Genomic DNA, 16066 nt, shown 5'->3' with positions numbered 1-16066 from the left:
TGGACAGATTGAAAGCAAATCAAAAGACCAAATGCTGCTTTTAGCCCATGGGGAAAAAAAGCCAAGAAAAACACCAAATTTTTTTTAATTTCCTTTTTAAAAAAAAAAAAGATTTTATTTATTTGTTTTAAAGATAAGAGTTAAAGACAGAGAGAGGTCTTCAATCCATTGGTTCACTCCCCAGATGACTGCAATGGTGGGGCTGGGCCTATTCGAAGCCAGGAGTGTCTTCTGGGTCTCCCACATGGGTGCAGGGGCCCAAGCACTTGGGTCATCTTCTACTGCTTTCCCAGGCCATTAACAGAGAGCTGGATTGGAAGAGCAGCAGCCGGTCATGAACCGGCGCCCATGTGGGATGCCAGTGCCACAGGCGGCACATCCCCAGATGACTTCCTTTGTCAGTGTCTCTGAAAGGCACTGTGCTGGGCCCTCTGAGATCTCCAAGGGCGCTTGGATCACATCCCGGACCCGGCCTGGGGTGGGTTCTGCAAGTGTCCCAGGTTAGCTCGTTTTGCAGGCAAGGTGTGTTATCAATGTGCGGCTCATCCCACGTGTGGAGGTTCTACTCTGGCTATTTATTTTCTTTCTCCGATCAGCCTTAAGGACAGCAGAGTGGGAGCTTGTCAAACAGGAGGGTGGGCTTGATCGCGTGGTTGGTAGTGGGTGGGGGCTGCTGATGAAACTGGCATTTCATTTTCTAGAACTTGCTTTTGAGGAAAGCAACCTCTGGCCAAGCCTTGAGTGAAAACATCGCTTCTCCACCTTGCTCCTGCTTCCACCACACTGGAAGAGGGGCACACCCCCTGGTGGACCACACACACACCAGCCCCCTGGGGCTCTGTGACTGGGAGCAGCCTGAAGCTGTCTGTGCATTGCTAATCAGAGCAGGGGGCCTGCTACAGGATGCAGCGGGCTCCTGCTGATGCATGGTGGAACCTGGCTGAACTCACTTAAAATGACAGATTCTCTGCCTGCCTCCCAGACCCACTGTCTTGCATCTCTAGGGGCTGGGCCCAGGCACCTGCAGTTTTAGAAGCCCCACGAGTGATTCTGATGCACAGGCAGGATTGAGAACCCTGGTTAGAGCGAGGGCGAGTGCCTTCCCACGGTGCCTTCTACATATTAAATCTACTGCAGGAGAAGGTGTTTGGCTTAGTATTTGGAAGCCTGCACTCCACAGCAAAGTGCCTGAGTTTGCAACCCAGTTTTGGCTCCTGACTCCAGCTTCCTACAGAGGCACACTTTGGGAGGCAGCTGTGACGATTTGAATATCGGGTCCCTGCCACCCACATGGAAGATCTAGATTGAGTTCTTGCATCCTGGCATTAGCCGGGTCTAGACCAAACTTGCAGGCATTTAGGAAGAGAACCAGTTGATAGGAATGTTTTCTCTTTCTCTCACACTCTCCCTCTTTGACTCTCACATACATAAAAAGTAATTTTAAAAAAATTAAAAGGAGGGCTGGCGCCATGGCTCACTTGGTTAATCATCCGCCTGCGGCGCCAGCATCCCATATGGGCACCAGGTTCTAGTCCTGGTTGCTCCTCTTCCAGTCCAGCTCTCTGCTGTGGCCCACGATGGCAGTGGAGGATGGCCCAAGTGCTTGGGCCCTGCATCCGCATGGGAGACCAGGAGGAAGTGCCCAGCTCCTGGCTTTGGATCGGCACAGCGCCAGCCGTGAAGGCCATTTGGGGAGTGAACCAACGGAAGGAAGACCTTTCTCTGTGTCTCTGTCTATAACTCTACCTATCAAAAAAAAAATTAAAAGGAAAAAATTTAAGGTCTCATCTCCAGGCCGGCGCCGCGGCTCACTAGGCTAATCCTCCACCTAGCGGCGCAGGCACACCGGGTTCTAGTCCCGGTCGGGGCGCCGGATTCTGTCCCGGCTGCCCCTCTTCCAGGCCAGCTCTCTGCTGTGGCCAGGGAGTGCAGTGGAGGATGGCCTAGGTGCTTGGGCCCTGCACCCCATGGGAGACCAGGAAAAGCACCTGGCTCCTGGCTCCTGCCATCGGATCAGCACGGTGCACCGGCCGCAGCACGCCGGCCGCAGCGGCCATTGGAGGGTGAACCAAGGGCAAAGGAAGACCTTTCTCTCTGTTTCTCTCTCTCACTGTCCACTCTGCCTGTCAAAAAAAAAAAAAAAAAAAAAGTCTCCTCTCCAAAGAAGCAAGAAGAATGAGCAGCTGTGTTAGGTCTCCATGAGGGAGAACTTCTCACTCAAGGTTTGGCCAGAGGTTGCTTTCCTCAAAAGCAAGTTCTAGAAAATGAAATGCCAGTTTCATCAGCAGCCCCCACCCACTACCAACCACGCGATCAAGCCCACCCTCCTGTTTGACAAGCTCCCACTCTGCTGTCCTTAAGGCTGATCGGAGAAAGAAAATAAATAGCCAGAGTAGAACCTCCACACGTGGGATGAGCCGCACATTGAAAACACGCTGAATTACTGGCACAGCTGCTCAGCACGCTCCATAGATCTCCGAGGGCCTCCAGGCCTCAGCGGGCCAGCTCTATCTTATTTGCTCCAAGTAAAAGCTGGTGCCAAGATTCTCTGGAAACCTACACCGTTCATTCTGGACTTCTCCGTGGAGATGCCACTTTGACCAAGCACCCAGCTACCCTGGTTTCGTGGCTCCACGTCCACTCTGAAATTCTGCCCAGAGAGGGGAAGGGCGTCACCACCATCCCATGTTCTTGGGGTGATCCTGTAGAACCCCAAGGATTAAACAGTCCATCTTCAATCCTGTCAGGCAGAGGTCATTTTGTCCCGAATAGTTCTGTATTAGATCAGCCGTTTAAAGAAATGCAGGTTTCTGACTGGTGGTGAGTCAGTCAAGAAGGTCTCCAGCATCTCTTCGAACGCGACGCAGAGGTTAATGCTCCGTCTGCCAGCTGCTCTCGTACTGGCGTCCCAGGCCCTCGGAAGCTGCTTCGTGAGTGGCTGAACGTTCCCTGCGTGACCTTGCTCGTGGCACTGTCTATCGCAGGTTTTAAAACAAAGATAAGTGCCGCTGAAGCCTCTGTCTGAATCATCTCCAATTCCAAGTGGTGCAAACACATTTATTCCGTTTCAATACACAGTTGTCACACATCTTTGCTAACCTCATAAGCACAGAAGGTAGAGCATGAAAGTTAAGCAAGTGTATGCCAGGGAAGCGGGTGAGGGAGGGGAGGGAGGGGAGGGAGGGGAGAGTGCGTGTGCGTGTGCGTGCGTGTGTGTATAAGACACCACTTGGGATGCCCACAGCCCATTTCATAGTGCCTGGGTTCGAACCCCAGCTTTGTTCCTGATTCGAGCTTCCTGCTAACAGGTACCCTGGGAGGTAGTACTGAAGGCTTAAGTATCCGGGTCCCTGCCAGCCTTATGGGAGATCTGGATTGAGTTCCAGGCTTCTGACATTTGGGGTGTGAGCTCATTCTCTGTCCGTCTGCCTCTCAAACACACAAAGGAAAAAGCCATTCCTTAAACTCTCCCTAAGAATATGCCACTTAGAGGAGTTCCGGAAAAAAAAAAAAAGAAAAAAAAAAGAAAAAAAACAAGACCCAAGGCCCTGCTCTCACTGAGGACTGTGGTCTGGGAATGGAAGCTCAGTGCTGAATTTTATCTCAAGTTATGAATTTAAAATTCTGTCACTTTTCAGGGACAAGGCTGTGCCAGTCTCAGACATCTGTAATCATTTCAACCTTTCAACTTGTATTTCTAATTGCCAGCTAGACGGTGACATAAGCAGATAGATGTCCCAAAGATATCCTAACCCGATTATGTTCCAAACAATAGCCCTTTGCCCTCATCTCCTAAGGGGCTCTCCCTTCTATCACTCAGCCTCTTGAATGGTTCTATCAGCTACAGAGGCAGAGGGTACCTTCCACAGGTGGGCTCAAAAGTACCTCCATTTCCACCTGCTCTCCAGAGATGTGATCTTGTCTCCCCCTCATCAAGCAGCAGCATCGGATTGCCCTTCCCTGGAGTCAAGGCTGAGTCAGGGACACAGAGGGCAGCGCCGGAGCGACGCGGCGTGACTTCCGCAGCCAGGCGGCTTCCGCTTCGCTCTCTCTTGGCTGCTAGCTCTCGAGGTGGCCTCTCTGGGCACATTCCCATGGGAGCCCTGGCCAGGCTGGGAGTGGCCCAAGTCAAGGAGAAATGCTCCCATCCAAAGGATCATTTATCCAGCTCAGGTGCCAGACACGGGAATGAATAAGCTTCCAGAGGGTCCCAGGCTCCAGCCGTTATGGAGCAAAGACAAGGCATCATCCGTGTGTCCCAAGTGCCTGACACACAGGCTCTGGGAGCATCACAAAACAGCTTTTAAGCCAAAAGCCTGGTAATGGTTTCTTTGTGAGCTGCAGTGTGTAACTAGACTCTCTTCTCAGGCACCTGAGCCACTGTTACTCCCTGGGTCTCACGTGCCCTCAGCTTGCATCTAATGACACATATGCATGTCCCATCCTTAGACCAAAGGGCGTCAAAGATGCATGGGCAATGGAGTCAAAAGATAAGTTTATTTTGATACAAAATATATTGACACCCATGCAATGATTTTTCATAATTTACACTCTCCATGAACTTCTTGGAGACCCCCTATAAAGCATCATCTGTCTGTTTCTCTCTCTCTCCTGGACATTTAGGTTTGGGTTCATGCCATTTTTCTAACTTGGATTATTGTCTAGTCTTTCCTTCCCACAGCTGCCAAAGTTTATTCTGAAATAAATTCACATATGTCCAAAATATGTGATTGCCTTCTGAAATACTGTGTGTTCTGCATGGAACAGACATGGCGCCAACACCATGAACTCAACCATCCAGACAGGGAGAGCTTTGGTAATGGTAGTCATGTCAGGGCACAATTATGACATCATGGGCATAAAGGGAAGAACCAGGGGCTTGCAATCACTCAACAAGTGGATATGGTCTAGCCTGGGGAAGCAGGTCAGGTCAGAAAAGCCTCCTAGAAGGAGGTGACACACACGTTGAGACCAGAAGTATGAGAAAGAGCCAGCCATGGGGCCTGCTCTGTGGTGTAGCAAGTAAAACCATCACCTGCAGTGCCAGCATCCCATATGGGCACCAGTTTGAGTCCCTGATACTTCACTTCCAATCCAGCTCTCTGCTGTGGCCTGGGAAAGCAGTAGAAGATGGCCCAAGTCCTTGGGCCCCAGCATCCACATGGGAGACCTGTTAAAAGCTCCTGGCTCCTGGCTTTAGATGGGCTCAGCTCTGGCTACTGTGGCCATTTGGGGAGTGAACCAGCAGGTGGAAAACCTTTCTGTCTCTGTCTCTCTGTAACTCTGCCTTTCAAATAAATAAATAAATAAAAAAAAAAAAAACAAAGAAAGAGAGAGCCAGCCACAGGGCCAGGGCTGCTCTAGACACAGGGGAGAACAAGTGTAGAGTCTTGGGGCTGGGAAAGGCTGGTGTGACCCAGGTACTGAGGACAAGACAGGGACATGGGGGAGCCAGAGCAGTCCAGGGAAGAAGGCAGGACCAAATCACACTTGCCTTTGGGCCAAGGGAAGGAGCCAGATTCTAAGTGCAAAGAAATCTTCTATGTTGCGTACTGGATTGCGAGGGGACTGACAGCACCAGATAGGCTGCAATGGGAGGAGGCTCCTACAGGGCTCTCAGATGATTTTCAGCCCACAACGTTCCCTAAAGCCTTGGGGACGGCACAGCTAGCCCTACGCACATCTGGGCCCCCAGAGTGACTTGCAGTTCCATGAGCCCCAGCTCCTTTGAGCCACTCTTCATGCTTCAGTTCTCACAGCTGCCCCAGCCTGGAGCCCACTGGGGGCCTTTTACCTCTCATACACACTCAGGACCCTGCATGGGGTCCTCATCCCCAGGAAGCCTTCACTGACCAGAGACTTCCGAGGGAGGGGTTCACCTGGCTCCCTCCATATACCCCAGTGCACTCACAAGTGGCCACTGGGTGTCCATAGACTGCTGGGCATAGAGCTGGGGCTCAGGCCACACCCCAGTGCAATCAGCAGGAAGATGGACGCTCTACCACCTGACACTCTGTCTTTAAGTACACCGTGACATGCGCAGAAGGATAAGGAACTGGGCACCCGCAGTGCTGATCTCTCTTGTCTCAGCGCCCCCTCCTCCCCCGGCTCTTCCACCTGCCTTCCTCCTGCCACGGGGCCTTTGGATGTGGCCCTGCACCTTCGCTCTGCACCTCATCACTCAGGCAGGCCTTTTCCATAAGGAAGGCTCCCAGCCCCCGGCCCAGGCGATTCCTCCTTACAAGCCAAGACCAAGGCAAGGCGCTAATGAGGCCTTTGGGTTTTATGTCGAGATTTAGCTTTGTTCTCTGTGTGCCTGGTTAGACCCTGCCGCATTGGTTTCTGCATGGAGTACCTCGGGCCTTGACCCGAGGCAGGTGTGCTGAACTGTCTGCAACCCAGCCCAAAGTTTTGTCCAAGAGCCACCGAGGCACTGGAAAACATGAGGTAGAGCTTAGCCCAGATGTGTTCAGGCGAGAGAGAGAGAGAGAGAGAGAGAGAGAGAGAGATGTAGAAAGGTATTAAAGGAAAGCCTTACAGACAACACAAGCAGGGCTGACACCAAATGACCAGAAGTCCCTCAATTTGTAGGCAAACTGTCGCTCCCCCTCTTCGTGGAGGAGCAACACAGGACCCTGCGCTGTTCTTTCGTCTGCTCGGCCCTCCCCGGGTTTGCTGCTGGTTCTTCCCGGGTTGGCTACTATCCCTTCCACCTCCGTGGAAGGGCAGTTCCCCCTGGCCGCATTCCCCACTTCCGCAGGGGAGCGGCACACCGCCGGCCGGTTCTCTCGGGGGCTGCACGGGTTCCCTTAGATGTTCCCCATAGATGTTCCTGGTGCATGCCGTCTCTCTCCTCCTTTATAGTCCTCCTCCGCCAATCCCAACTCGGCTGAGTACGCTGCTCTCCAATCAGGAGCAAGTCCTACAGTTAATTGGTTGAACTGGAGGCAGCTGTGCGGAAGCTGTTCACTTCTCTCCCAGCGCCATATTGTGGGAGAGCAGATGCATAGAATAAGTCCTAATTCGAGTAACTTAGTCTAGTCCGGATTGCTCCCCACAGCAAACCATCCATCCATTCATTGCACTTGAACTTGGGGATGGAAGCATCTGTTGAAAAGAATGATTCCACAGCTTCTGCCTGGGGCACTAGGAGAATTCCAATACCCAAAGCTAAGACGACCTATTGACAGAAGATGGGGACGAGCCTTGGTTTGATGTGAAAGACGTAAGGGAGGACTAGCACGGGGGAGACAGTAACGGCTGCGATCTGCTGAGTGCGTACTGCATGCCCCAAACTAGTCAAATCTTCACTTTTGTTTTCTGATTCCACCTTACAGCTGCCTATGAAGTAGGTACTGGTACTATGCAGAAGAGGGCACTGAGGCCCAGAGGAAGGGAGGCTTCTCCTCAAGGTCACAGAGCTGGAAGACGGTGACATGAGAACGTAAACCCACAGAGCGTGAATCTGGGGTCTGTCTGCTTCACTGCCACGCAAGCTGGCTCAGTGACCCAGGCTGGAGGGGATGGGCTGGTCACAGGAGAGTCTCCGGACACAGGTTAGGGCAGGAAATGGAACGGCAGGATGCGGAGTGGGGGAGGAGGAAGAAGACCCAGGGCAAGGAGAAACAGGAGCCACACAGAGACTTTGCCAATGGAAGGACTGTTTAAAATCAGACACCTCCCAGCAAATAGGAAGGGAGACCGTGGGTGATAAAATGTCCCCTGCACTGGCACTTGGATTCTTCTTTAATTTCCAACAATATCTATCGTTATCATGATTAGCAGTAGGCTCTTTTTTTTTTTTTAAGATTTATTTATATAAAAGGCCGAGTTACAAAGAGAGAGGGACAGACAGAGAGAGTGAGATCTTCCACTTGCTAATTCACTCCCCAGATGGCCAGAAAGGCTGGAGGGACCAGGCTGAAGCCAGGAGCTTCACCTGGGTCTCCCGTGTGGGTGCAGGAGCCTAAGCACTTGGGCCATCTGCTGCTGCTTTCCCAGGCACATTAACAGGGAACTGGATTGGAAGTGGAGCAGCTGGGACTTGAACAGGTGCTTCTATGGGATGTTGGCAGCTTAACTTGCTATGCCACAGTCCTGGCCCTAGGCCCTGGGTTCTTGATGACCTTTAAGGAAGCATCATCTGTAGGGCCAGTGTGGGCCAGCAGCCCACAACAGGGAGGAGCCCAGAGGAATGGGAGGTGTGACGGCCAAGAAAGGGTTTCCAGGAGCTTGGCTGTGACAATAGATAGAAGAGGCGAGACGTGGCACAGGACAGGGAAGCTGGGAGTTGACCTTTGAGCTGGGGCTGGAAGATATGAACGTTCATAGCGAAGGCAACATTGAGAGGAAGCAGGAAACCTCTCCCTCACCCCCAGGCTTGTGAGAGCGAGTGGTGTGCACCAATCCAGAACCTACCCCCGGACCTGCTCTCTCAGCTCCCCTGAGCGTCACAGAGTTATCCAAGCGACTGAACTGGGGGCACCAGGATCACGGCAAGCTACGAAGAGGCCTTCCAGAGGGCAGGGACTTCAGCAAGCTCTGGCCAAACAAACTGCAGCCATTTCTTTAAAGTCAAAGCCTCCTGACACCTTTCACGCTAAGGCACAAGGTCATAAGCTCCAGAGGGGGAATAATGAATTCCTAGTTTCTGGTCTCAGCGGCCACAGGACCTTTGCATCCTGAAGCACCGGGCAAAGCCTGTACTTCCCAGAATGCACTCTGGGAAATGCGGCTCTCACGCGTTCATCAGGCAGGAGCACGTGGAGTAGGTTCCTGCAGGTGTCCGCCAATCCTCGATCAAGGTCAGCAAAGGGGAAGGTTAACTCCGGCGAAGGCCGCGTGTGTGCGTGCTTATCTCTGCCTCCATGCCACATTCTAACAGCATGTTTGCGCTTGTTCTTCCTTCTCACAGCCCGTGACAAAGATCCTTCAGCTGAGAAGCACCTTCAATGGAGCTCTGCAAACACTTGTTCGACAAGAAAGCACAGCCAGGCCAGGGCAGCTGCCTTTCTTTACGGAAGGAAACCAGCGTCTGCATGCTAGGCGGATGCGGCTCGAGCGCCCGCTGTGGTGCACGCGCTTTTGGGAGCTGCTCCCGACGGCACTTCACAGTGACTCACGCCGCTGTCCTCGGAATTCTTCACAGGAAATTTTCCGTGAGGTCCAACGTCAAGAGAGGCGGATGATGGCGTTAAAGAAAAGTGAGGGTGATACTGACCTTCCTTGGGGAAATGACCAAGTTGGAACAGGGAAAACAAATCAGAGAAGGAAAGAGGGACAGAGAAGAGGGAGGCAAGAGGGAGGGAGAAGGGCGGAGGAGGAGTGGATTGGTTGTAGGGGACACAGGGGAGTGAAATGGATGAGAGCTCCCGCAGTTCCCGGGTGTCCTTGTATGGGCTTGGCAAGGGCAGAGAGCAGAGCTAGAATAACAATTTCTGCACAAAGTCACAGGCAAGGTCATTGGACATGAGTTCAGAGAAACCAGAACCATCCAAATTCCCTAGGGATATAAAACACCCTTGGGGAAAAAAAAGACCAGGAAGAGCCCAGATCAAGATCACGACAGAACTTTCTCAATGCCCAAATGGGAGGGAAGAAATCCACAGACAAGGTGGTTTGCAAATCGAAGGACCAGGAAAAGGCTCTGGATGCCAGAAGGCGCCGGCGGAGGCTGGAAAAACACAGGGGTGAGCGGCAGAGGTGAGAGTTTCCACCGCCACGTCGCGCTTCGCTGGCATTTCCGCAGATACCTGGGCAGCCTGCACCGCACCCGATCATGCGACCCCAGGCAGCAGCAGCAAAGTTCACCCTGCACCCCGCACAGCCAGTCCTCCTGCCAACTCATCAGATATCAGCACACAAGCAGAGATTCCGAGATTGCGCTAGGAGCCCAGCCGTGCCACGAGGGAGGAATGAGGAAGAAGTCTGCTTGGTTCACTTTCTGGGCAGTCGACTGGAACTCCCTCACCGATTCAACAGGTGCCTCTAGCTCTGTCCCCACCCCACCAAGGTCCAGCCTGGACCTTGTTGAGACACAGGCCACCTTCCTGTTCCAGTCAGCAGTGATTCTGTTTTAGTTGTCATTTAAATACATTTTAAAATTATTATTTGAGAGACAGAAAGAGTGTGTGTGTGTGTGTGTGTGTGTGCACACACGCGCGTGCTTGCTTCCATACGCTGGTTCACTTCTCAAATGCCCACAATGGCTGGGGCCAAAGCTAGGAGCCAAAAACACAATCCAGGTCTTCCATGTAGGTAGCAGGGACACCAATGCTTGAGCCATCACTGCCGCCTCCCAGGGTCCATCTTGGCTGGGGTCAGAAGCCAGAGCCAGGAATTGAACCCAACCAACATGGCATGCAGGTGTCTTAAGCACGAGGCTAAATGCCTACTCTGCGATTCCATTTTAATTTTGCTCAGTGATGCTGATTTAATACTTTCTCCTTTGGGGCAGGATACTCGGTCGCTTAAGCACACTCAGCAACCCATACTCAGATCTGATGCAATCCCCCTCCCTTGGCTGTGGGAAGCCGGAGGGCCCAGGACGCAGAGTCCATGGCCTCCCTGGGTTCTAGAGCCTGCAGAGGCCTGGAGCCCACAGGTCCAGGGCTCCTGTGACCGAGGTCCTCCCACACAGGAACGTCAGAGGAACACAGTCTGACCACAACAGGAGGACTCACTATAAAAAGGGGCTTTGTGGCTTCTCGCCTCTTCCACAGGTATGAAACAACAGAATAGCTTAACCAGGAGGCGGAACCCCAGAAGGAAAAACAAGGGGCAGGAAGAGGCATGTGGGGTAGAAGAGGCTTCTAGAAAACCTGCAAAGGCAGAACGTCCCTGGCAGAGACTCTGGGCAAACCCGCTAACACCTGGGGTTCTCCTGACGGAGGCGGCCAGGAGGCACAGGAACAAGCAGGAGACAGAACGCATGGTGGTGATGGCGGAGAACGGGAAACACCAGTCACTCCACTGGTCCTGGGGACCACGCAGGAAATCTTTCCAACCTGAAATCTAGTGCGAACGGAAAAGGCTCAGCTTCTGCCTGGGGCAGAAGAGCTACAAGAGCGGGCCACAGTTGTCTCCCAGGCCACCAGGATGGGCAACCCCGCAGGACATGAGAAGAAAAAGGCCACGGGGTGCGGGGAAGCACACTGGTTAAAGTCAGCTGAGTGAGGACTGTGCAGGGCAGGGTGGAGTCCTTGCAACAGAGGCCCAATAGCCCCCAGCCACATATATTTACTGCCACCCTCCAGGGAAAAGATTTGTAGATCCCCGGTCCAGACCCTTCCCTCGAAAACTGGAGGTGGGGGGGTGAGGGGGGCAGGTGGACACAGAACAGCGCCCCCCCCCATGGTGAGCAGAGACGTAAGCCATACGTGCTGGACAGCCAACACCATTCTGCACTCACAAGTGACCGAGCAAAGTCAGCACGGCCCCAGGGCTCCTCCAAAGTAAGGTGAGTGCCAGGGGAAACAAGGTGAAGAGGCTCAGGGTCCCGGAGCTGTGTCCTGGTCCCCCCAAACCGTGTGATCCTGGCAGGGCCGGGTCCAGCACCACTCGTCAAAGGGCCACTGAGAAGTCACCAGACTGAGCACACCGAGCCCCGGGTGTCGTCAGGGAGTAAGTCAGCCTGCACAGCTCTGAAGTAGGTAAAATACATACACATATATAGATAAGCTGGTGCTCACTTCTATCACTCATATCAACAATCTAATAACACAAGTAATTTACATGCAAATATGGATTGACAGGTTTGTCAACTTCCGGGTGCAGTCAAAAGCCAGTTCTTCCATGCACACGAACCATGACCACAGATCTCGGCCACCCTTCCTCTGCTCTCTCAGCTCCAAGCTCAGAAGACCACCGCCCTCCTAGACCACGCCCCCAGCACCTGCCCCCACCAGACGGCCCCCGCCCCAGGCCCCCACACCTTACCTTTTTTGAGCGTCTCCCGGGTTTCCTCAGCGTCTCTGCTGGCTCGGTTCTGTTCTGGTTCGAGGGCAGGGCCCTGGTCCTCCAGCTCATCCTCTGTTTCGTCGTCGCTGTAGGGAACCACTTCATCGTTGGGCTGCGAGTCCTCCTCGAATGTCGTCTCCGAATCCCTTTCTGTGCTCATCCTGCCGGTGGAGCGCACGCACCTGGCGGACGAGAAAGGGGGCATTGCAGCTCCTGCCGCGGGCCAGCTCCTGCTCGCTCGCGTCATCGGACGGACGTGTCCGTATTTCTGAATAACGACCCCGAAGTTGAATGCAGCATGCAAACTAGAATAAAACATTCACGGCTGACTTAATGCTTGGGTAAGGAAAAAAATATGTAGCTCCAAGCCTGTTTTTTTTTTTTTTTTTAAGGAAGGGTATACAAACTACAGTAATATTTCAAAGTGTGAGTTTTATTCCAAGGGGAATCTTTTAGACAATCACAAACAATACTTATTAAAATGGAATGAAACAAGACTATAAAATATCCACCAATTATGGCACATGCCATGAGATTAAGTCCTGTTTGGCGAAACAGATTGACCATACACATTTATTTGCCTTGTACATTGTACTAGAACCGACTTTCTTAACTGTGGCCTGCAGTTGGAAGTGGCCTGAAGTTGGAATGCAGTGTTTTAAGATATCCGGTTTCCGGGGCCAGTTTGGAGAGCGGCAAGTTTAGCCACCGCTTGCAATGCCAGCATCCCAGATTGGAGCTCCAGTTCAAGCACCAGCTGCCTTACTTCTGACCCAGCTCCCTGCCAATGTGCCTGGCAAGGCAGTGGGAGATGCCCCAGCGACTCAGACCCCTGTCCTACATGGGAAGCCTGATGGAGCTCCTGGCTCCTGGCCCTTGTGGCCATTTGAGGAGTAAACCAGTAGATGGAAAATTTCTCTGTCTCTGCCACTCTGCCTTCTAAACAAACAAACAAAATTTTTTTAAGGAAATCTGGTTTATGGTCAGGCTAATATTCTGAGCCTTTATTCTGTGACATTGTAAATAAACTCTCAGATGCTCCAATGTTACTAATGACTTCCTGGCAACACTCCCTGGTCTGTCCATCTTCTTGCCACTGCCAACTCTCTCTATCTAGAGTTTCCTTGTGTGGCTCCAGGTGTACCAAGTGACTCCACACAAGGGATGAGAACAGCCTTTGTTGTTTCTATTGGGAAAATATTTACACAAACCTTTGGGTTAGGAGAGGAGAGGTATACAGCCTGGTGTAATTCACGCCAGCATCGCATGGCCACACACTCGGCACCATCGGTAACAGCTGGGCACGTTGATTTTGTGTGAGCTGCACGCCAGGCCCCATTCAGTCCTGCGTAAAGGCTCCCTGATGTCTCCCTGCCCCCTTTGACGAGGGCCATCTCTGTTATCTGCCCAGAACTTGAGGACATGACGTCACTTGCGCAACAATAATTAAAATTTTCCAGCAAAAGCAGTGGCTTTCTAAGGAGGGATCTTCTGGTTCTGTTTCTGTGTTATTTATCTTGACTGAGCATAAATTTCCCTGACTGGACCTACTTAGCTGATGGCATGTTTTGAACCAAATCTAGCTCCTTGCACAACTAAAATAATCTTTATTCCCACAAATGGCCACTTGGGAAACTTCCAAGGACTTATATGAAGATCTGGGACCAGTTTTACTTACGACAGTAAAACACACAATTTCATAATATGCTTTTCTCACGCACTTTCTGAAGACCCCTCATATGGATGAACTTTAAAACCTTTTGCAACAAAATAAACATCATTTATACCACTTTTTACCAACTTTTTGAAGTGCCCTGTATATTCTCTTTTAAAAAATTCCCAAACCCTTAAAGACAAAACTTTGAGAACTAAAATAATTGTTTTTTTTTTTTTTTTTTTAAATCATGTATTGTGCACCTACTGTGTACTGAACAGGGCAATCTTCTGAAGTAGACACTATCATCCCATCTTACAGGGTCAGCTGTGAGTGGCACAGTAAAGATCCAATCTCTCCACTACAGGGCACACAAAACACTGAAAAATCTGAAAGCACCACACAGAGACAGCTCTTCTTGCGATAAAATACACCTAACATGAACTTCACCCTTTTAACCACTGTTACCTGTTGGGATCATTGGCAGTAAGTACATTCCTTAGAAACGTGTTCATCACTGCTTCCAAAACGCCAAGTGGCTGGATATTGTTGGTTTCCCAGGCTAAGCCTGTATCCAGTCTTTCACGGTCGAGAGGAGAGGTAAACACACACAAGGGAACAGACCTGACAGCCTACATGGATGTGACCCAAGGTCTTCAAGGCTCTGTGGCCCCACCACTCAGCAGGCCTGCCCCAGCTGGGTTGGGAAGCAGCGACAATGGCCCCAGATTTTCTAGGGTGTGTGTGTGTGTGTGTGTGTGTGAGAGAGAGAGAGAGACAGAGACAGAGACAGAGAGAGGGAGATCCAGATACGCACAGGAATAAGTTCTCTGTCATTCTAGACTACTCAAAGACAAAAGGGAAGCAATCACGTATTTGTAGCCCTGAGAACCGGAAGCTTTGCAGGTGTAAACCGTGGGCCCTAGTGTAAGGCAGATACGGTAACCACCCGGGCAGCAGGACCCCGCGGAGCTCCAGCCCATGCCTGGCAGACAGGTGTGCATTTACCCAGCATCCATGAAGCACCTGGGAGGTGCAACGTCCTCCACCAGGCCCTGAGAGCACCATCACTTAGAGACCTGCAGGTTCCGGAGGGCTGCAGATTAGCAAGCTCTCAAGGACAGTCCGGAGCAGCAGCTGTTTAGCCCACCTGTTAAGACCCTGAGAGGCCATGGTGGAGTACCCAAGTTCAATGCCGGGTTCTGGGTCCTGATCTTAGCTAAGGCCGTCCCAGTGAAGACTCAAGAAAACGGGTCCCAGGCCCCAACACAGGAGACCTGTCTGAGTTCCTGGCTCCCCGCTGTGGCCTGAGCTCTGCTCCAGGTGTCGTGGGCCTTTAGCGAATGAACAAACAGATGAGAGATTTTATTTTTTTCTCTAAAACAAACAAAGGAAAAGACAGCCTGGGGCCAGAGCAAGCAAGGCCAGTCTTGCCTGCCCCCAGCCCCTCCCCTCCTGGTGGGTTCCTTCTTTCCAGGGACCTCCCTCCACTCCCTACCACCCACCTCCTCAGGACCACCAGAGTCAGGTCCTCCTCCCGCCTGGGCCCTCTCTGTGACCTGGGGAGGGAATGGCTGGCTACCCAACGCCACCCCCGCCCCCCCCTCCCCCCCACTATTTGTCCGTTGCAGCCCTGGCCTGCCACCCTGATGGTGTTTGGAGACAGGGCCTTTGGGGAGGTAATGGAGGTTAAATGGGGTCATCAGGAAGGGGCCATAACTCCTCGGCCTGGTGTCCTTCCAGAACAGGAAGTGGCAAAGGGCTCACTCTTCCTTTCTGTGCATGCAGAGGGAAAGCCGTGGGTGAGCACAGGCGAGGGCGGAGCTGCCCACGAACCAGACAGAGGACTCAGCAGAAACCAACCCTGCTGGCGCCTCAGTCGGGGATGTGCTGTCTCCAAACCACGGTGCTTTGTCCCAGCAGCTATGGCTTCCCAACATAAAGGGAACCCCACATCTCCCCCAGCACTCAGCTCTGCAGCCTCCTCCTCGCTCAGCACTCCTCAGTGCCCCCACAGCCCTGAGGTTAGTTTCTTAAGCAAGGGAAGCCTTCCCTGCCTCAGGGCCTTTACACATGCTCTCTTCCTGCTGCCTGAAATGCTCTCCTCCCAGTTCCTTACGTGATTGCTGTTTTTCATTCCTTAGATCTCAGCCTTAATGATCCCTTCCATGGATGGCGTGGAGCAGGCCCCTGCCCTCCTCTTCCTCCACCACTACTGACCTCCTATTTTTGTTTTGTTCCCAGCACTCAGCATGATTTGTAAATACACATTTACTAAGTGCTCATCCCACCTCCCACTAGACCGCAAGATCTTCGGAGCACAGGCCGGTCTGTGTACACTTGGTACATAACACAGGGCTGACATCTGAAGATCTGGACAACAAGCAAACATTCAGCAAAATGCTCGCGGGCCTGGAGGGTTGCCTAACATCCAGGTTCTTTGTCCTCTCTGCA

General features: G+C 52.2%; 1 protein-coding gene across 5 annotated transcripts in view; it reads right to left on the bottom strand.

Moving 5' to 3' along the window:
* Nucleotides 1-16066, bottom strand: part of ATP8B1 (ATPase phospholipid transporting 8B1) — a 129583-nt gene that overhangs the window by 57892 nt on the left and 55625 nt on the right. For 3 of the 5 annotated variants that reach the window (XM_002713627.6, XM_089305084.1, XM_089305087.1), the window contains exon 2: nt 11938-12140. In XM_002713627.6, the coding sequence (XP_002713673.1) occupies nt 11938-12118 (181 nt within the window). In that variant the 5' untranslated portion in view covers nt 12119-12140. The remainder of the gene's footprint in view (nt 1-11937; nt 12141-16066) is intronic. The other 2 variants (XM_089305085.1, XM_089305086.1) reach the window with 1 other exon arrangement.

Source organism: Oryctolagus cuniculus, chromosome 10 (genome assembly GCF_051225735.1).
Source record: "Oryctolagus cuniculus isolate XC-2025 breed Fujian yellow rabbit chromosome 10, ASM5122573v1, whole genome shotgun sequence".
Taxonomy (NCBI): Eukaryota; Metazoa; Chordata; class Mammalia; order Lagomorpha; family Leporidae; genus Oryctolagus; species Oryctolagus cuniculus.
The sequence above is the reverse complement of the archived record's forward strand: the minus strand, read 5'-3'. Positions and strand labels throughout refer to the sequence as shown.